Here is a 22,680-nt window from a genome sequence, read left to right as displayed (position 1 = left end):
GTGTCCTTCTTGACTTCTTCCCTGACTACCACAAACTCCAGCTCCTAATTGCTGTGCATTCTGGGAAACTTCCCCAAGACCTATCCTTTAGTTCATGGATCTTTCCCAGAGGTAATTGACTGGCCAGATTTAGATTTTCTTGCAGGGTGCAGCACTTGAGTGATGGGTTTGTGACCAGGACTCTGGTTTCTCTGTTTTGAACCTCTGGGAGTTTTAAAAAGTCATTCTTGTAACCCTTCAAAACGAAACATTTAACAGATAGCAATTCCACCTTGTCAAACTCTTCTGGTTATTAAAAAGCAGAAGTGCTTCCGGTTATCTCATAACGTAGTGCGGGACTGGAGAGGTGTACTGTACTGCTCCTGTAGACCGGCTGTTGGGTTCCCAGCGACTGCGAGGTTATCAGTGTGCAGCCACCTGTAACTCCAGCTTCATGGACCTGAAATCTCTGGCCTCTGCAGCACCTGTGTGCGACCTTCACACGGACACACACACAAGTACAAAAGTAAAAATAAAACTTCTAAAAAGCCACAGAGTGCCCCAAACCAAAGTTTGACTGTTGTATTTCGCACATAACTTTATTTGTTGAATAGATGAATATTTGTCAATATGTACATAACCACAAAGAGCAAGTACTAGATTGAGAGCAAAATATTTGGGTTCTAATATGCAAAGCCACTTACCAGCTGTGAGGGCTCAGGCGAAGAGCTGAACCTGAGCTCAGCTTCCTCAACTGTAGGCTGGACAGACCCACGTGGCCACCACGCAGGCTTATTGCAAGGTTCAAATGCAGGGACATGTGAAAGTGCATGAACACAACTGGGAGCAATACAGATGCAACAAGGAACAGCAATTCAATTTCAAGTTGAGGAATACTGTCACACCCTTGGATTGTACCGATGGCGTCAACAGAAAGTGGCAGAGTAGCTAGCTGGCCACTGATGAGAACGAGCAAGCCATTCTTCAGAGTGGAAAGAATTCTGCAATATTCTGTAGCCTGTCCCGGTAAAGAGTCACTTCCCAAACTTCCTGATGTCAGAGACCCACCAATAACTCTCTTGAAGAAGCTCAAGGGCCAGATGTTCCTCGTTTATTTACACGTGAAATGGGTTGAATACAGTCACAATGGATGTAGTGCGTACACCCGACAGCAGCAAGACCTTTCAAGGAACTGAACGTTGACTACAGTCTAGCATGCAAGTATCTATGTACACAAATGAACTTCTTGGCTTAGGAAAACAACACCAGAAAGTACAAAACATATCTGAAGATAAATACAAGATATAAAATGCAACAGAAAACACAAAACGATAACCGAACTAGATAGCTTTCCCAGAGAACTACAGGGAAGTGACGGGGAGCACCTCTGCGGTGCTCCAGTCCGGTGGCCGTGAGAGGGACTGACGTGACTCTAGAAGCCTGGTGGCTCAGTGCTTCTCTAGGGCCAATTGCAGAGTACAGGCTGCTGCATTGCTAGGTCGGTGGTAAAGTTGTGCATCCCAACTCTAAGGACCAGGACATTTGGCAGTAGCACCCAGAACAGGAAACACCAACTGTGTAGGGTTAAGTCAACCGTGCCTTTGTGTTCCTATCAAGAGCCAGAGAAAGACTTGATGTTCTTGGAATACATGTCTCTGTGATAGATAGTGAGTTACGTGACAAAACCCGACTAGAGAGCTACAGGTCTAACTACGGCTTTCAACTTTGACAGTAGGCTGGCCTTTTCCTAGCTAGCCGGGCTCCTCAGGCTCTGTGGATCAGCCTTGTAAATTCACCCAGAAACATGGCCAGCTGTTGGCTCCCCCTATGGATCCCTTCTTCCTCATTCTTCCAGATGGGTTAAGGACGCCTGCATTCCCTACCAGATTCCTGGCCTCTTTCACTCACTTTGGCGGAAGAAGGGATCCGCCAGGCTGCTTCAGATGCTGTCTGGGAGGGTTCAGGCCTCGCCCTCCCCAGGGTGCTGTTGTCCTCCGAGCCCTCAGTTGCTAGGAGCAGGCACACTGAGTGTGGTGCTAAGACACTTAAGAGCTGCTAGTGTTGTGAGACCCACAATCACCTAAAATTGATGTGGTGAGTTCTAAAAATTAAAAACACTAAAAAAGGCATGTTAGCCTGTAATTACTGAACTCATTCAAATTGGTAACATACAAAATGGTTGGTTTGAATTCAGGAACTGCCCCTGTTACGAAGAACTCTGTTTTAAAGAAACGGTACAAAAAAAGGAAAACTCTAACACACACACAAAAAAAACAAAACAAAAAAACCTAAAAACTCAAAACATTTTCCACCAAATACTGATACAAACATGTAACAAAGAGTATAAAAAGTTATTTAAATATATACAAACTCTTTAAAACTCAAATACTGCCTTAATACTTACGGGGGGGGGTGGGGGGTGTACATCTGAGGAGGTGAGGGGACAGGACAGAGAATATATTGCGACAGCCTAGACAGAACTGTGAACTCTGTTATACTGCAAACTTTTGGTAACAAAAAGAGTCTTGTTTTTCAATTCCTATGTGGCTAGGGCTTTTCCTGTGGAGGAGCTGTGGCTATTTCTCGGCTGAACTCATTCTTTTGGATTTGATGAAGGCCATGCCGTGTGTCCGCATGTGCGTGTTTAAGGCAGCTTCCGTTTCAAAAGTCTTGGCGCACACTTTGCACTTCCGGTCTGACGCTGCGTCCTCGGCAGCCTCGTCCTCGGGGCCAGGCTTGTTCTCTTGCAGGCTGTCTTCCCCGGCCCCGTTCTGCTTGGACACGGGCTGCGGCTCCTTCAGCTTGTGCACGATGAAGAGGTGTCTGGACAGGGAGACGTGGGACGTGTAGCAGAGGCCGCACTCCCGGCACTGGTAGGAGGAGCCGTCCGACTTGTGCTGCGGGATGTGTTCGTGGAACTGCAGCAGGTTCTCGGTGGTGAAGCCACACACGGCACACTTGTGGACCTTAAAGACGTTGATTTTCAGCTTTTTCAGTGGCTGGGTGATGGCTCCCCTGGGAGGCCTGAACTCTAAAACCGGTTCCTCCGACTTCCGCTTGGGACTGGGGACCTTTGTTAGGGGGGAGCGAGGACAAAAAAAAAAAAGATAGAGCTGAAGGGGGTGGGCTCTGTGGCTGGCAGCGATGCTGAGGCTGCTAGGCGCGCAGACACTGGACCAGGGGAGCTGGGGGCCTTAACGGTGCGAATGCACACTGTAGCTTCCCCACCCCCACCCTGAAGAAGGCATTTCTGTGCTTCCAGGAGCCCCTGCACAGCAGTGACCGCGGAGCTCAGGATCACGGGCTACAGGGGAGCAGCACCTTCCACACCTCGGAAGACAAAGCTAAGGCATGGAAAGGGTTCGTGTGAGACATGCTGGGAGGGGTCAGGTGATGATATGGCATGGTCATGAAGGGCCATGGTGACGGGTGGTATGTGGACAGGGGTCTGGTTCAGACACCAGAAGCTGAGTGCTAAAAGCCCAGGTGGAGCAAGGCCTGTGTGCTTACAGGACAATAGGGTGGACTGAGACAGGAAGTAGACACAACTTGGGCCAAGACAGGCAGAGTGAGCACCTCACGGGAGAGAACATGGGGCACATGCTTTCATTATGACCAGAGGGGAAGACTACAAGATTCTATGGACCCAGCACCTGCTGCTGCCCCTGACAACTGTCCTTTGGGTCCTCCTTGTCACACCATGTCCCCCCCGGAGTTGCCTTTTTCCTTTCCCCTGGCTGTCTAAATCCCTAATGCCTCCACTTCCTCTGTACTAGGGCACCGCTCTGATGGCCTACACCTGCAGCTCTGTCTACACACACTTAACTTCCTGTGGGGAAGACCCGCCCTAATGCCACACCCACCTAACTCTGGATGAGGGGCATGCTCGATGATTAACCACTAATGCATGTCTTGAGAGACTGCTTTGGCCCGCGTGCATTCTAGACTTATCATGACACCGAAGCCAGCAGTGACTGCTCTGGGGTGCTTTCCTGCTCTGACAGCAAGCAGGCCACTCAATGCCTGTGCATGGGAGTCAGCTGACCGAGGTTCACCACCCACACAGAGGAGGAGGCCTAGTTGTGGGACTTGATCTATTTTACTATTCCAAAGAGAATCAAAGAGTCACTCTGAACACGTGCCACGGCTGACATGGCCAGATCTGCTTAGTACCATTTCTTTGATGAAGAGATAACTTCCCCAAGTCAGTGTGTAAATTTTGTGAGTTATATGAGGAGATCCTGTGTGTTGTTTCTGGAAGGATACAGAAGCAACTTAGAAAAGGTTACTTTTCAGGAGCAGTTGGGAGCTGTAGTCTTGACAGGCTGAACTTAAGCTATGACTACCCAAGATGAAGATGAGAATGAATAGGGAGCACGCATGAGCACAGGTCACAGTGACAGAACAGAGCTGCGATGTCTGACCTTGGCGTCGTCTTCCTTTATCTCGGCTTCTTCCTCGTTGGTATCGTCAGTCAGTTCTTTCACATCAGGATCCTTGATCCCGTGCATCAGCTGTATGTGCTTCTCCAGCATCAGCCGCTTCGTGAACGTCCGCCGGGAGTCGGGGCAGTGTCTGTGAGCACAAGATTGAGACGGGAGCTAAGGCCGCCAAGTGGTGCTCTCTGAGGAGGGACCTGGCTATCGGCATGTGCAGGAGGCCCAGAAAGACAGACTGCCACAGGGACCCCCAAATAAAATACCGCTGTGACCCCCACCCCCTACTGTGAAAAGGGCCTACCCCTAGACTTCTGCAAAAGCTGTTGATTAAAAATAATATTTCTGTGTATGTGTGCAGGCCACAGGTGCACAGGTACAGCCTGGAGCTGGAGTTCTGGGGGGTTGTGGAAGAACAGCGAGAACTCTTAACTGCTGAGCCATTTCACTGGTCCTCTGTTGACTTTTGGGTCCTCACAGGAACAGCCTACTTTAGTGCAGGCAGGTATTTGTTTTTCTAGATTTGGCTAAAGCAGTATTTAATTTGTACTTCTAGATGGCCTCAATCCTAAAAAAAACTGGAGAATACTAAATTTTCTGAGTTTTCTTTCCAGTGACTCAGAGCAGCCCTCAGAATTTACGTAAGAGATACCTCAGGCTGCAGGTGGTCCCTTCAGAACCCCTGGCCCCTCTCTGCATTTCAAGATGGAATGTTGGCCTAGATTCCTCAGAGTCAAATGCAACTTGTGTTTGTACCTGGAAATGCTTATTCATTTGGGAGATTAAAATTCAGAAAGCAGGCTATCCATTAGAGGTAAATTACTTAAATTTTGTACACTACAAAGATGATCTCCTGGAAAGGTTTTAATTTACTATAACAGTCCAAAAACAAGTTTAAACAAGTTAATGACCATAGTGATTATGGATGCTATGTCAGACCTCAAGAATAGCACTGAAACAACCCAATGTGCTGGTCCACGCCTATAATTCTAAAAGCAGGAAGGCAGAGACAGAAGTATTCTGAGCCAACCTGGGCTAAAGAGTGCGATCCTGTCTAAATGCAGCCCTCCAAAAAACAAACCAACATAAAACCTACTGCATCGTGAAGGGTAATAACACCTTCTTTCCTGTCTTTAGAACCACATTTGTTACCCTGAAAAGGCATCTGGGGATATCTTAATGACAGTCCCCAGATGCTGGTGACTCCATCTTAAGAGAGCCTCTGTGGGGTGGCAGCAAGAGCCAGCCTGACAGCAATGTTCTCAAGCATGAAAGGCTTTTCCTTCGAGTGTGTGTGTGTGTGTGTGTGTGCATGTGTGTGTGTGTGTGTGTGTGTGTGTGCATGTGTGTGTGTGTGTGCATGCCATGGCTCGTGTGTGGGGCCAGGGACAACCTGTGGAGCCAGATCTCCCCCTCCACCCTTGGTGCGTCCTGGGGATTTGAACTTGCACTGTCAGCTTATGGAGCCCTTGCACTCCCTGAGGCATCTCCCTGGTCCCCTCAGGACATTTGTGGCTGGTAGTAAATTAGCTGGGGGAAAAAAAACCTCTCCATTTTACTGCCTTTCAGTAAAAGGGGGAAAAAATAGAAAAAAGGAAAAGGAGCAAACAAACAGAAAAGGAAACCTGGAAGGCCGCGCCAGGCAGCTGCTTTTCCATCTTCTCAACCCGGGACACCATGTACCTGATGCTCTCAGCGTCAGCACACAGCCTTGATGGAACGTTTTCATCCCACACATCACTCCCCACTTTGATTTCCTACTTACAAAATGTTCCCTATTTACCCAAGGCACAGAAAATTCCCATTAATCTGATGGCTAATGTCATATGTGTCCTCACCATGAGGCCCACAGGCCTGACTCTGACCACAATCAACTGTGTTCCACACTAGCTCTGTTCTCTCTCTCTCTCTCAACCAGATTTGTTCATTTTATTTTTTACGTGTGAGGGGTTTGCCTGCACGTATGTCCGTACACCACATGTGCGCTTGGTGACTGAGGCATTCAGAAGAGGGTACTGGGTTCCTTGGAACTGGAGTTGTAATGGTTGTAAACCACCATGTAGGTACCCGGAATCAAGCTGGAGACTTCTGCAGGAACACCAAGCATTCCTGAGTGCTGAGCCGTCCCTCCAGCCCCTCTGTGGTCTCTTATGAGCGGAGCTTTGCCCTATGTACTCACTCTGCGCGTGTGGGTTGAGGGGCTGACACAGAATCCCCACTAGCAATAACCACAGCCGGGTCACCTCATACAAAGAGGCAATTTAGGGCTGACTCCTGGTGGTGGGTTGACACTGGCCCCTCAGTCTCTCACATTTGTTTGATCTCAGCCACCAGTGAAAGCTTCTCTAGCTTAGGTGGCAGACTGCAGTCAGAGGGCTCACGGCCTGGGCTAGAGCTAAGTTAGAAACGGGTGCCCTTCTTAGCCTCCCACTGCGCCCGAGTAAATCCACCCCAAATCTACATGGCAACGTGGTCCAGTCACTATCTAAGAGGTGTCTCACGCCCCGTGCACCTGACAAGCCCACCACACTCTAACGCAAACATGTCCCACTTAGTAACAGAATACAGTGTAAGCGTGTGTGAAGAAATGCTGCTCACTTCACATGTAACCATGGAAACAAACACCCCGAAGTGGGATACAGGTAAGACGGCAGAGCCTAGACGCCAGAGCAGAGGAGGAGTCAAAGTAAACGGCAAAGCCCGAGAAGCTCTGGAGAGATGGCTCAGTGGTTAAGAGCCCTGACTGCTCTTCCAGAGGTCCCGAGTTCAATTCCCAGCAACCACATGGTGGCTCACAACCATCTTTAATGAGATCTGGCGCCCTCCTCTGTATACATAATAAATAAATAAATCTTTAAAAAAAACAACCCCCCCCCCCCCCAGAAGCTCTGTGACTCCGGTCCCTTCTGAGTGTCCCCCGCAGAGGTGAGACTTACGAGCAGGCATACACTTTCCGGATGCCCTTGTGCTTGATGCGGTTGTGGCGGCACAGGCTGTGGGAGGAGCTGAAGGACTTGTCGCACTGGCGGCAGGGGTGCTTCTTCATTTGCTGTGCAGGAGAGAAGAAAGGGCCCTTGAGACGGGAGGCAAAGTCACCCGCTGCTGTACTGAAACTGGCATCCCGCAGCACTCCGCTCAGTGCTGGGACACTCGAGTGTTAAGTGATTCTTCTGCCGCTGAGCTCCGGCAGCCCTAAGACAGTGAAAAACTAACAAAACTATGCAGGTCTTTGGAAGTCTCTAATTACAGAGCTGTCGAGATGGCTCAGTGGTTAAGAACCACTGGGTGGTTAAGAGGACCAGGGTTCGATTCCCAGCACCCACAGGGCAGCTCGTAGCTGTCTGTAACCACAGTCCCAGGGGATCTGATGCCCACCCTCTTCTGGCCTCTGGGCACTGCATACATATGGTACAGACATACATTCAGGCAAAACACTCATACACATTTAAAAAAAAGCAATTACAGTGCAGGACTGGGTCGTCCAGGAAGCAGCTTACTTTAGGAGGGTAGAATTTTTCACCCTCTAAATACTTAAAATTTTTATCTAACTCAAATATCCAGGTATTCATTATAGAAATATTATTTTCATAAAAATTATTGTTTTTAAAAGTAGACAATATGTGAAACCTCAACTACTTCAACACCAAGGAAGACCATCACTTGATTTGTTGTAAATGGGGAATTTTGTCTTTTTCAATGAGCCACACTAAACCACTGACTGATCTTAAACATTTAAAACCTCTGCGCTTCAACGATTAAGCAACCACAAGACCCTTGCGTGGTGTGTGTGGTCATCTTGGGAACATAGAACCTTGAAGGGTAGGTACTTTCAGTGGGCTGCCCCTTAACGTATGTGAGAGAATGTTTACAAATGAGCTATCATACTTGATAAAGATACTTTAAAACTACTGGTAAAAATAACTCTTTTCATAGACGCTTCCAGGCTGGGGATATAGAATTCACAGGTAGAATGCTTGTCTAACATATGAGGCCCCAGTTCAATTCCAAGTACTAAACACACACACACACACACACACACACACACACACACACACACACACACACGTGCACACACACACACACACACACACACACACACACACACACACACACACACACACAAAAGCTTCCCACTTTGACTAGGGACACAGTTGTGCTAGTTAGATGTCCCTCTGTGCAGGACCCTTGAAGCAAACTGGAAGCTGAGCTGAAAAGAAAGTCTCGGGCCCGACAAGAATCAAGCAGTCCAAAAGCAAACACTGCCATATCACAAGGGCTGTCACTCTCCAGAATGGAGCCAATGTGGCTCAGCCTTCATTAAGTCAGGCTGTGTAGAATCAGTTCTCATGTGAGAGACGTGTCTTTCAACAGTACAAATGGTGAAGAAACACCTGTTTAAACTTCATCATCGGCCGTACGTGAACCGACAAGCAAACCCACTTAACTGGTGAGAGTCTGACTCTGCAGAACCACGGAGGGGCTGGTCCCCGGGCTCTGTGATTCACTGTGTGGCCCCAAGCAGACACTCCGCTAACAACAGCCACCCCCTCCCCCAACTGTGAACTAAGGTCACAAGCATGTCTTCCTTGTGGGGTGCTGTGGAAACACCACACCTAAGAGAGACTAAACACAGACAAACTAGAGACGCACAAAATTCTCCTTCATTCTCTGTCACATTAGCACAGTTCCATGTCCGCGGTTCATTTAAAAAGACTGGGGGAACAGGCTTGTTTTATTTATGAAATAAGCTCTGTAGCTCAGGCTGGCCCTGAACTCATAGTTATCCTCCTGCTTCAGCCTCCCAGGTGCTAGGGTTAAAAATGTTCACTACCATGCCCAGCTTTTTAAATAAAGCAAAAAGGGTTGGCAGGTGTTCAGAAGAGTCTTGGACCCAGGCAAAGAATTCTCATCTCCGTATTAACAATAAAAGTATCAATATTTTATGGGGAGAAAATAAAGAACTAACCATGCACCAGCAGCCTCTGAGACAAACTGCCACCTCTCCCATGGTGGGCTGAGTGAGAACGACTCCCACAGGCCACGTGGAATACTTGGTCCCCAATGGTGGAACTGTTTGGCGAGGACTGGAGGGCTTGGCTATCATCGGGGGTGAGCTTTAGGGTTTCGGTGCCATTCCCAGCACGTCTATCTCTGCCTCCTATTTATGGATCAGGATGTGAGCTCTCAGCTGTTCCTGTTTCCTGCCATCATGGAGTCTAACCCCAAGCCCAAGTCTAAACAAAAGTCCAATTAAAGGCTTTCTTTTACAAGTTGCCTTGGTCATGGTATTTTGTCACGGTAACAGAAAAGTAACTAAGATATCTCCCAAGGCCTTTCCCCCATAATTCTTGTTTTCTTTTGAGACAAGCTCTTGCTATGTGATCTAGGCTGACCTCAGATGCACATTTCCCCTGCCTCATTCTCCTGAGTCCTGGGGTTACAGGCATGTACCACAGCGATATTTGATTACACAGAGCAAACCATTAGTAATCTCTACTCTACTTATACAGTCAAAGAATAAGAAGCAACAAGTGTCCATTTCAGAATAAAGCTTTAAGCACAGAATCATCAACAAATAATTGTTTCAGTAGCAGTATTTAAAAAGCCAAAGGCCCGATCGCCCTATAATTCTTGTACGTATCAGATGAACTTGGAGCTAAGATACAAGACTGCTTTCTCAAGGACAGCTCTGTCAAGTACCAGGCTCAGAACAGAAGCACACGTGACAGCGTGGCACAGCAAGAGGGCACGGGGAGAGGGGACCGGACTCTTTCTGCGGGATGGGTTTGGTGTGTTCTCCCTCATCACACCGATACATCGGCATCCCAATATATCAACACCAAAGCCAACTCTCCGAGAGAAGCCAGTGGGGACACCCTCGGGGACAGTAAGGGAGCAGCAGCCCTGCTGAGTCCATTGCTGCAGAGCTAGAAACCTGCGAGGTTAGGAAAACACAGGAAACTGAACTGAACTTCAAAATGGCAGACGGGCTGGGGTGGCGCTCGGCTGGAGGAGAGCTCGCTGGCTTGCGCAAGGCCTGAGTCCACTCCTGGGCGCCACACAAACCGAGTGTGGTGGTACAGGCTGATCTCCGGGAACAGCTACTGCCCTATTTCCTGAGCGTTTTGAGCACGGGGTGACCAAAACTCCTTTCAGGATTAAATGGAAACGAGGGTCTAGAATTTAATGAAAACAAGGCGAGGCCCATGCTCTGCCAGCGTTCAAGAAGCCCCCCTGACAGCCACTAAGAAACAGCAGAATGCCAGCTGACGGAAGGGGGCCCCGTTGTTCCCAAGCCACAGTGGCGAGGCGGCACACGCCGCCAGCGCAATCAAAACGCTTTCCAAGGAACCTCACAGCAGCAGCCCCTCCAAGTCAACTTCTAAATGCTGAACCTGCTCACCTAGGGTCTGGTCCGGTTATACGGCAGGTCTCCCCTGCACACTTCCACCCCAGCACTTTATTACCATGAACACTGCAAGTCCCCCGAAGGATGCCTGATATCTGGACAGTACTGAAGCCTGTGTGGGTGGTGACCTTTTCTGAGAGCAAACCGGGGCCAGGGTCAGGCTGTACATACCCTTCTGGGTTAAATTTACGGTAAGAAATGAGCCGCCAAACAACAGCTACAGCGCATGCTCCTCAAAGTTCTGTGAGCGTGCCTAAGCCTCAAAGAGTTCACGGCCCTTCCAGCTGTGCAGTGAAAGAGCGTGCTATAGCCTGTCTACGGCTTGTCTGAACTGTGGCATCCTACACAGCATTACCAAAACATGGGTCAGTTAAACATCAGCCCCACAGTCTGATCACCAAGGCCCCGAGTGGCGCTGAGTGACTCCCGGTGGGCAGCAGGTATGGAGGGCACACCAGACAAAGGGATGATGCAGTTCCTGGGTGGACAGGACAGGATTTCATCATGCTGCTTACGAGTTGCTCACATCGAGAATTGTCAACCTAACGCTCTCATGCTGCAGGTGACCACAGGTAACAGGACACAGAAAGTGAAACCACCGAGATGGTAGGACATGGCGCTTTTATAAAGAAACTTAAGGCATGTAAAAGACCTAGGGTGTAGGGGCAAGAAGAAGACCCTGCTGCAGGCCTTCCTCTTCAGTTTCTCAACCATGTGAATACAGTATACATGTAAATCAAACCTTTTTGACCTATTGCCTCAAAAAAGAAAAATCACTGTAAGGTTTATTAAGGTCAAGTTTTACTTATATTTATTATAGAGCCCTAAACATTATAGCTCACACTTCTAATCTCAGCATTCGAGAGGCAAAAGATAGAGTTCAGGGTCAGCATGGACTACATAAGACTGTCTCAAAAATAATGGGATGTGAGAGCTGGAGAAATGGATCAGTGGTTGAGAGTGCATCAAAATCAGGCAGCTCAAAGTACTTGTAACTTAGTTCCAGGGGATCTGATATCCTCTTCTGGCCTCAGTGGGCAGCATGCACACACACACACACACACACACACACACACACACACACACACACACACACTCAAATAGATATTAAAAAAAAAGACATAGATGCAGTTGAGTTAGGCATGTCAATCACGGTACAGAAGAGGTACATTACTCTCCAGAGTCCCCGAGCCCTCTGTGGCTCGCTCTGCCCAGCACCCACGCCCTCTTTTCTATACGAATGGCTTGCTCTGTGCACCCGTCATGAAGTGGGCCACCCCACAGCATACCAGGCACCCAGCACAATACACGGTTAACTCGCCTGTGTATTCCTTTTCACGTCAGAGAAATGTCCACTTATAGCTATACCCTAGTTCACTGACCCATTTACCAGTTGATGACATCAACATTGCCAGTTTGGAGGAAATGATGAATAAAGCTGTTATAAACATTAGGTCCAAAGATGAGGGGAGGGAAAAGGAAGACCACAGAACAGACTGGAAGGTCTGGGCTCCGCGGTGAGGGCTAGAGGTTACCATGTACGTAACAAGACACATGGAGTGAGGGTCACGTGACTAACATATGATAAGTGGGTCATTTTGGCCGCCATGTGTGAAACCCGAGCTGTCTGCAAGGCTCCAAGGAGGAGAAGATGGTCCTTGGCTTGGACAGTGACGGAGGAAAGGGAAGATGGCTGGATTTAGCAAAGTTCTTTCTCAAAGGTGGAGAGCTGTTGGGACCTTTGTGGGGAGGCTGAATGTGGACAATGGAGAGGGGATGAGTTAAGCATCCTTCCATATTCTTTGGCACGGGCACCCAGCAGCAGAGAACTCCCAGTTAGACACTAAGGACGATCTGGAGAAAAGTGGAGTTAGGAACAAAGAGGACCCAAGTTACACTGGGGGGTGGGGTGCAGCTCAGTGGTGGAGCATCTGCCGGATGTTCTCGAGGGGCTGGGTTGAAATGTTTTAGATACTATGGAAGGCCCGTTGACAATCTAAACAGATGTGAAAGAGGTGGTCGGTCAAGTCTGGGATATAGGAGAGAGCCCAATCAGGGAGTCACATCTGGGATCAATAGGATCTAATCTACTGGCTGGGTAAGAACCTTCTGAGCGACCAATGACTCTGCAACAACCATTCAAGTAAGGACACATGACAGAAGGGTTTACTGCGTGGCTCGCTGTGTCACACCGCAGCCTCCATGATGAGCTCTTCCCTTTTTTCTTTTTTCTCTTAAATTTTATTTTATTTGGGGGGTGGGGGAATTGTATGAGCAGAGAGCGGATATAAAGGCATGAGGAAATGAATGGGATCCAGATGCATGATGTAAAAGACACAAAGAATAAATAAAAAGAAAGTAAAAAAAGAAAGAGAGCCTTCAGAGGGCCTGTGTGATCGGTAAGCAACGAAGATGGCGGCACGGCCTAACAACCTGAGTTCAATTCCCGGAACCGACAGGGTAAAAGGAACGCAAAGACTCCCACACGTCGTCCTCTGACCTCCACACTCATGCCTGTACACATAAACGCAAAACACACACACACGCTTTATAAAAGAACCTCCTGAGAGTAAAGACACATCATCGTTCATACTGGACAGGAAGGACTACGCAGGGGCTGGCAATGAGGAAGAAACCAAGAGAAAGCAGCATCCTGTAGGCCAGACAACTGCCTTGGACAAGACACAATCATGGAGAAACTGAAGACAAGAAAGCCACAGGTCAGCGCTGATGGGACCGCAGGGCCAGGCCCACCTGGAAGGATGGAGCTTATGAGGAGAAGAACTGACTCTGAGGAGACTGTAAAGGGACATTAGGAAATACTTAGAAAGGGGGGGGGGCGCTCACAAGATGGAGGCTTAGGTGGGTGAATCATCCCATAAACCCAAAAGGTTTAGTGAATTCAGTGCCAGGGTGTAACCAGCAAGGCCCTAGAAACAGGCAGCCTGCACAGATTGGGAACAAAGGCAGAAAAGCCTGCAAGGGCAAGATAAGTCTCAGAAGGGCTGTAAAAACCCAGGCAGGCCCGGGAAGCTCAGCAGACACCGGTCTCTGCTGGTCTCCAATACACCTCAAGGCAGGGATGCTTGGCACTCTAGCAATGAGGGAGCCTTCCAGTGACCAGTCTCCCACCAGGACCTCCTGCCCGCCTGTCTCTGACACACTGTTGGCCTGACCAGCTAGCTCCGCTGCTCTCCAAGGACACCCGCTACGAAGCCAGCATCCACACACTGTCCTTCCCGACGGGTGAATGGGGGCATGGTGGCTCGCTGTGCACGGGGAGATGGGACTAGACCCAGCCGCGTGCTAACTCATCTGCTGTCTCTGAGTGAGCTCTGCCAAGGGCACTGGTGGCATTAACTTCAGTGTGTTAAATTTATTTGCTGTGAAGTGTTTCTTCTTATGTGAATAATAAGCCGTACATTTGAAAATGACACCCGACTATCTGCTCCTCTCTGTGATGTGTAAGTCATGTTCAAGACAGAGACGAAGAGAAAAAAGGCAGCTAAGTTAGGATTTTTGTTCTGCTGTTACATATGAGACACTATAGCTGCTTTATGATTTTGTAAATGTCTGGGGGAAATGAAAGTGTAAATGAGAGTGGGTAAGGTTTTGAGGTCCTTGAACAGTCCACAGAGGGGCTGAAGACATGGACACCATCACCCTTGGAACAGAAGGGGCCAAGGATGTGAATTCAGATTCGGAAGTCCTTCCAGGACCATCTCTTGAGTGCAGGGCAAAGCCCAAGCTTCACTCCTGGCTCCTGGAGACAGTGGTGCCCCACCCTTCCTTGGCACAGGTTCCCAGAGGCCCCCGAAGCCCTTTCCGGACTCACAAGCAGCTCTCTGCAGTCACTGTACTGCCCTCTACAAACTGCGCGGCTAGGGGGCAGACCACTGGAGCGGCACAGCTGGGCTCTCCTCTGCCTAAACCACAGTGCTGTGCTCTGCAGTTCTAAAGAACGAGGACCTGGGACCTGCCCGTCTCCAGCCCAATCTCCCCCCCCCCCATACCCCGGACCCCTGTGCGCGCACGTGCACACACAAACACACAGTTTCAGGCACCCATGCTCAAGCACTCCTTGTTGACAGCCACCAGCCCTTTTGTGCCTCTGCCACACCCACACGCTCTTGACAACCAATCACGTTCCTCCCACACATCCTTCAAAGATGCTGTGGGAAGTCTTTCCTCTGAGGAGCCTACCCTAGAGTTTCCTACCCCCCACCCGTCTCCAATGAGATGCAGCCCTCAACTCTGCTTCCTTGCACTTAGCTACAAGTCCAATACTTCTCCTCTAATGATCATTAGGGGTTTTAATTTTTAATCCTGTCCTCATTAACAGCAGGCTGGCATTTTATGGCTCACCATGTTCACGGGGACTCAACAAGCAAACTCCCAACTGGAATCTGAATTCAAAGTATCTCTCACCAAATATTAACTTTTTCATACTGTCTGTGATTCCTCCAAGATGCCTCCCCTCTACAAACTGGTTTTAGTTTTCATGCCTCATACTATTCATAGCGGGTACTATGCAATATGGTAAATGTTTACTGAACAGAAGTAAGTGGTACACACCTGTAATCCCAGCACTCAGGAGGCAGAGGCAGGCGGATCTCTGTGAGTTCGAGGCCAACCTGGCCTACAGAGCGAGTACTAGGACAGCCAAGGTTATACAGAGAAACCCTGTCTTGAAAGACAAAAAATAAAAATTAAAAAAATTGATTTTTCTTGTTGGGCCCCGCTACATAATGTTACCTCCTGTTACTAATGCCAAATGATAGGAAATAAGCCTGCTGACCCTGTGACCCTTGCTCACTGGGCAAATGACCTTTCCACAAACAAGGAAGGTTAGCCTTCCCCTAACATTTGGAACCTAGTCATACACCCTTAAACCCTGACAGGGAGACATTAGTACCCTGGCAAACGGTGTCATTTGTTCTGTTCCAATCCCGTCATTTCCAAGAATAGACCAAGATAGTATGTTTGATGCACACAGCACAACTGCCCACACATGGAAGCTTTGAGAAATATAATTAGGGTGTTAAAAGTAATCACAATACCCAGGTTCTGCAGGTCAAATTGAGCAATGCTGGGGAAACATCTGAGAACAGTGTGAATTCAGACTACAGGTTAGCCAAGTTCATATCAAGCTTTTCAGACCATGACGTTCCCACGGTAACCACTGGATTCTGCACGCAGACTGAGGAGCAGCAGTGAGATGTAAATGTCAGGAGCGTACTTCCACAGACTACTGAAATGAGAAATGTGGGTTCCTGGTCCTTGACTCAGACCATTACCCCACATTCAATAGAAAATACCCTGCAGAAGCAAACCTACTCAACCAAGTGGCTCATCAATCTAGGTAAAGTAACGGGCCAGCAAAAATGAGGATGTTCTATGAAGGAGATACTGGTCTCTCAATGTGAACGGCAGACTCCTGAACAATGGAACAAAGTCATCCACCATGGGACTTTCTCCAGGAAGAAGGAAAAGGCACCAGCCAGAGGGGGACTTTGTCTCCCAAAGATTTTATACAGTTCTAACAATTTATCAGACCACCTTATAAAGTAAGTCTGAAGCCCCGATAATGGTGGGTCAGTGGTGAGTGGACCATACTCTTCTAAGTAGGACCATACCTCCAGGACTGCTAGAAGTTCCTATCTTTGGCCCTCTATTTAAACTTTGACCTCACTTCAGGACCTCCAAAGACAAACTCGGGGAGTTCGCTGGATCTCTTTGTTCCTCTTCCCAGTGTGGCCACATTGAACAAATCACTGTCTGCTTCTCCCTTTTAACTTGGCTCTTTTCATTGTCTTATTGAGGACAGGTGCCAGCCCCGACCAGGGCACAAGTTGTGACCTCCAAGTTAGAAAAAAGTAACGCAAATTGTAACTTACAACACAAGGGGAATGCTTTTATTGTTTTATGCTAACACACTCTAAACAGATTCCCAGGCTAAGTGTATCTTTGAAAGTGATCTAGATTATGAAAGTAGCAGCTTTGAAATTGGGGGAAAGGGGGGGGGGGCGCGCAAAGAACCCAGGCAAGCTGTCCTCTGGCATCTTTATCCACTGTGGCAAATGTATGTGCAAACACCTCCCCACCCCCACCCACACACACACCTACAAAATAAGTAAGTGTAAAACTCTGGTCTGCTAGTGACATTGCACAATTGAAAAACTGCAATGCAAAATGCTGATAAATGTGCAATAACAAAAGGCCACATCCGGAGCAGAAAGAACAGAAGCAGGCAGGCCCACAGCATCCAAGCTCAGGGCATCAGGGCACTACCAGACACTCAGCTGAGAGAAGGACTCACTTCCAGGGAAGCCCTGGGCACCAGGGCCAGAGAACTACCAACGCCTGCCTGGGCTCCCTGCATCTTCTCCTGCTCAACAGCGGCTGCACACAGAAGGGCTAAAGAAACCCCTTCTCTGCCCTGTCAGGGAACTCCTGGGCCTCTACCCTCCTGCCATCAGCTTGAGTCCATCTTTCCACACAAACCCTTCTCAGGAGGCCCGCCCACTGGATAGAGGACTAACACTGCCTCACAGGGCTCTTGCAGGTGAACAGTGAAGGGATGGATGTGGCGGGGGCACAGACAGGTCTCAGCCATGTGCTGTGCTGTGTGCTTTCTGAACTCGCCATGTTGCTCATAGGACCACATGACGGTGAAGTCTGTCTCCACTGCCCATCATCTGCTCACTCCCAGCCCTATATCCCCTCTCCACAGGGGCTGGTCCTATCTCTGAGCTGCCTTTTGTTTCTACAGCGTCTGCCTACAGATGGGGAACATGTGTCCTATGTCTATTCTCAGAGAATCCATCTTCAAAGAGGAACTGCTGGAAAGAATTACAGACAAACTGCCTGCCTGTCTTCCCTTCCTTCCTTTCTTTTCTTCAAGTCAGGATCTCCTGAAGACCAACCAAGCCTGAACTCACAGTGTAGCTAGACCCTGAACTTCTGATCCTACTGATTCCAACTCAAACAGGGACTACAGGTGTGTGCCAAGGCCAGTTTATGTGGTCCTAGACTGAACCCAGGGCCTTGGGCACACCAGGTACACACTCTACATCTCCATTTCCTATTTGCCTTCTAACATAACTCTTCATACAATAATTTTCATCCTTTTGAATTAAAAATGATCTAAATAGAATTTTATATGTCTAAAGATGTAGACTTCTAATAGTGTTCATTTCAAACCAGAAGAGAAATGAATCATTCCTTCTAAAGACGATCACCATTTTAAAATCAGATGATTTGTAAGAAATCTGTTAATAACTTTAAAAAGTAAACAAGCAAGTAAACTTGACTGTCCCAAAGTGAACTTAATTAAAACTGGTCAGCGACAGGCTACGCCCATGGGATGTGCTCAAAGCCTACACCGCGTAGAGTTTTCCCAACTGTCCAGATGAACTATTTCATGAAGTACTGCTGGTACAATCAACCACCATGTTGGGTAAAGAAACAGGAACCCTGGAGGTAGTCCTGGCCAGCATCGCATGCCCTGTGAGAGAATTCTCTGTGATGGCTGTGCCGCGGCTCCCGTAGACTCCTGTAAAGGAACTACTAGGCTTTGCAGGGGTGAGTCACCCTGGGGTACATGCCAGACATCCCCTTGGTCATGCTGAACCCCCCTCGATGCCTGAGCCTATCCACAGGTCCCACTTCTTTACCCTTTCCTAACAGGTCGTCACATTAGCCCTCCTTGGCTCCTGGGTCTAAAGTTGTCCCTCTTTACAGAATGGAGCTAAGTAGGAATCTATGACCGCCCAGAGACCGGTGAGTGCCACTAAAAAAATAAAAAATAAAATAAATCCCTATTAAATCAACCCTGGCCCAGAGTAGCTCATCACTTCCTCTGCCATCCCCACTGATACATCAGCTTATCAGATTCCCAATGTAGTATCCATCTACAGGCAGAAGTGTGTGTTAAATGCTACAGAGTCACAAACTGGTCTGCCAGTTGGACTGAAGAACATTTTCCAGAAGAAATGACAAATGAGGGTTGCAGTCTTAGACAAGTTCATGTGAACCTCTTGAACTGTAGCAGAACCCCAATCCTGGGACACAACAGAGCGGACAACCGTCTCCCACATCAGCACAGTTAACAGAGAGCTCTTCTAGGCACAGTGACTCTCCTTCATCTACATTCCATGGGGCCTGCTGCCATATTCTACAACGCAGGGATCTCAGGGACAGGGTGCACGTGAGGCTGGGTGAAAGGGGAGGTACTGGTATGTTATCTGGCAGAATGAGAAGTCAAGACTTTGCTATACAATAAGCTCCCAGTGTGGGGCATAGCATATAGACAGCAGCCAAGCTCAAGGAACCAGGCCACCAGGAAGCTGAAGCCACTGGCTACATATGACGGAAGCAGGCTGAAAACAAACAGCTGTCTGTGCCAGGGAGCTGAACTCAGTGCCTGACTGTGGGTGGTGTTTTTAATAAGAACTGTTCTTACGCCAGCAAGCCCTGCCTGGAATGCTGACCCAGAGCAGACTATGGCAGGATGCCTGTCTGGGCACCAGCACCCGCCCAGAATCCAGACACCCTCCACCTCCTGAGCATACTAGAAATAAACAGGAAAGCCTGGGGAGGAAACCTGTTCCTCCATCAGCCCTGCGGGCACCTCAGCAGGCAAGTCTGGATGTCTGTAAACATCTTACTCACTGTGGTGAAAGCTCCCACTCTGAAGCAGTTACTGCTTGCATGCCTCAAAGGGTGCAGACTCCTCAGGGAGTGCCATGTACGCTCTGGTACTTCACGTGCAAAGATGCCACCTAAAGCTGAATTGTGTGGTTCTGCCGAGTGAGCCCACACTGTCCCATCAAGGCCCTTTCAGCCAGTTCTAGCCAAAGCGTCAGTCTGTCCAACAGAGAGATAAAATTAAAGGTGCAAATCAAAAGCTGCCGAATCAGGTCACAGATGGCCATGGTAATAGACTTTGGCCAAACTGAGAGTCTAAACCAGCTTCACCAGCTTCGAACACCAGAAAGACAACAGCTGTACATCTGGACTGCTCCCTCCCACATCTACTGAGCTCTAATTTTCATCCAAGGCTGCTCCCTGCCCTTGAGCACACTGTGATCTACCAAGAGAACGCAGACATAACCAGGGAGGTCATCCCAGGCCCCCAAGGCTACAGCAGGGACACAGGAAGATGGGAGCTTGCTGGTGGCCACAGTGAACGCAGAGCCAGCTCCTGGGTGAAGGAACTAAAGTAGTTCATAAACTAAAGAGGATGAAGACAATGGTGTGTATCAGGAGGCTACAAGCAACCCTCTGTCACTGATACAGCTGAAGGCAAGGTCCACACACCCAGGCCTCGGCTGGGCTTCACACATGCAGAAAGGCCAGGACCTACAGAATCGCTCTGGCAGCTCCACGGGGTGGCCAGAGAGCACTCTGGGACCTGCCAGGGGATTTACAATGGGCTCTTTGGCTGTGGCTCCCAAACAGAAGGTTCTGTAACTCTGGACCAACCTACCACAGAATTCAAATTTTGGGGGTTGGGGGAGGGGAGAGCTGTTCCTCCTGAACAAGTGCAGGCCCTTTTTTTCTTGCCAATATGCCTAAGCAATAGTATAACACCATTAGCATAACAACAGTTTGCATGCTATTCCACTGTGTGGGCTCTTTTTCAGTCACCCTGAGGCTAGTCAACACTCACAGGTGAGGCACATCAAGCGCAGTTACCTTGAGCATCCTTGGGTTTTGGCAGAAGCAGCAGAATCTGTTCCAGAACCAATTCCCATGGATACGGAGGGGCCACTACCCTGAGGTCCAATCACAAGGGACTGGTTCTTTTGGGGATCCTACTGGGACCCCCAATTATACTTTCAAGAACAAGGAACTGTGATGACTAGGGCTCAACATCTCTGCTTTACTGCTTTGTGTTATAACTTGGCTGCACATCCTTGGATTTGGGGGGTTTATGCTCAATAACGTGTGCAATGCACTTTGATATACACCCTCAACACAGTGTCATCAGAAATAACCCATAATCAGCAAATAAAGCCATATCCTTTCCTTTAGGACACAAATGAGTGCTAGGAAATATAGGCCTAACTCCACTCAAGGTTGTTTGCAACAAACTCACATGAGTTTATAGGAAATGTGGGGTGGTATTGTGTTCCCCAAAATATTGTGCACCCTAATAAATTTATCTGGGATCAGAGAACAGACAGCCACTAGATACAGAGGCTAGAAAATGGTGGCACTCACGCCTTTAATCCTAGCACTCCAGAGATAGAATCCCTCTGGATCTCTGTACTGGAAACAGCCAGGCATGGTGACTTCATGCCTTTAATCCCAGAAAGCGAGGCTTTAATCCCAGGGAGTGGTGGTAGAAAGCAGAAAGGTATATAAGGCGTGAGGACCAGAAACTAGAAGCATTTGGCTGGTTAAGCATTTGGCTGGTTAAGCTTTTAGCTGGTTAAGCTTTTAGCTGGTTAAGCTTCAGGCTTTCGAGCAGCAGTTCAGCTGAGACCCACTGGGATGAGGACACAGAAGCTTCCAGTCTGAGGAAACAAGGCCAGCTGAGAAGTTGGCCAGGTGAGGGAGGTTAGCTGTGGCTTGTTCTGGTTCTGATCTTCCATTCACCTCCATACCTGGCTCAGGTTTGATTTTATTAACGAGACTCTTTAAGATTCCTGCTACAGCAATGCCTCTCCTACGGCTCCAGCAGACATCTTAGCAGACACAGTTCATCCCAACGGTAAATCCCCTGTCTGACACACAGCTCCTCTGGCTACAAACAGGAAGTGGAATGAGAGCCACGGGCTTATCTGTGCCACGTTTTCAAATAACTTCATGCTTCCTGCGAGATCCAGTTCATTTTGTTTGTCTATGCCTCCCAGAATAATCAGTGTATTTTACAAGCAGAAAGGGGTCATTTGCTTGTCATTTCCTTTCTTTCAATTCAGTGTTCCCAATCTCCTAGCTTCTCCTCCCAGGTGAAGGCATTCAACAGTTGGACTCTTGGTGGTGGGTGCAGGAGTGCTCTGTAGAGTGAATGAGGGCCCTGTGCAAACCAGGCCAAGTGTTCTACCACTGAACTAGACCCCAGTGCTCAGGGCCCCTTTCTGTATCCTTCCCTTTGTTTAGAATCAGGGCAGTAATACACAGGGGCAAGCTTGGGGCTTTCCAGATTCTGGCTGATGATCCCACCATAACTCAAGGGCCTGGGTTCCATCTCCAGCACCAGAGAAAATTATACTGAAAACTGAAGTCATACTCCAAACCCCTTCCTACTGGGCCAGTTTCCAAGCTCTGCGAATGCAGAGAGAGAGAATCACCCCACGCAGCTCCTCTCTCCACTGTCAACTGACCTATTTCCTAGGGCAGAGTTCTTGGGAAGATGTGCGTATACATATCACAGTGACCAAGGAGGAGCTCCCACTGGTGTCCTGCCTGGCGCCCCAGCCCTAGCCCCAACACCAACAACCACACCATCCGGATGGCAGTGCCAACGCCAGAGGGCCTCTGTGAGAGGGAACTCCTGCTGCTAGGCCGGGGCTGCCTGGTGCGTGTCTCTAGGGTTCTCAAACGTTCTCTAGAAACTACTCAAAAGGATACCCAGGATGGCCGCAATCCATTCAACATCCAAATACATCCTGGGCAGCCGCTAAGAAAGACAGGCCTTTGGAAAACCGGGTGAGAGTCTCCAGGAGATCTCCCAGTTAACTGACACCCTGCTGTGCTATTCACCACAGCTGCAAACAACCCAGAAAAGCCTTGGGCCCAGCTGGGAACAGCAGGCTATCACACCCAAGGCTCCCTGGCAACCACAAACACAACCGTGGGCCCCCTGGTGATGACATAACCTACCAGCGTCTCAAGGAAATGATCAGG

General features: G+C 48.7%; 1 protein-coding gene across 21 annotated transcripts in view; it reads right to left on the bottom strand.

Annotated features, from left to right (window-relative positions):
* Positions 1–1,068: 1,068 nt before the first annotated feature.
* The window catches only part of Znf532 (zinc finger protein 532), a 113,299-nt gene continuing 91,687 nt past the window's right edge, over positions 1,069–22,680 (bottom strand). For all 21 annotated transcript variants that reach the window (XM_076555381.1, XM_076555380.1, XM_076555383.1 and 18 more), the window contains 3 exons: positions 7,352–7,464; positions 4,404–4,554; positions 1,069–3,050 (listed from right to left, as the gene is read on the bottom strand). In XM_076555381.1, the coding sequence (XP_076411496.1) occupies positions 2,556–3,050; positions 4,404–4,554; positions 7,352–7,464 (759 nt within the window). In that variant the 3' untranslated portion in view covers positions 1,069–2,555. The remainder of the gene's footprint in view (positions 3,051–4,403; positions 4,555–7,351; positions 7,465–22,680) is intronic.

The sequence above is a fragment of the Peromyscus maniculatus genome, chromosome 19, assembly GCF_049852395.1.
Source record: "Peromyscus maniculatus bairdii isolate BWxNUB_F1_BW_parent chromosome 19, HU_Pman_BW_mat_3.1, whole genome shotgun sequence".
NCBI lineage: Eukaryota > Metazoa > Chordata > Mammalia > Rodentia > Cricetidae > Peromyscus > Peromyscus maniculatus.
Note: the sequence above shows the minus strand (reverse complement) of the source record. Positions and strands in the feature narration are given on the sequence as shown.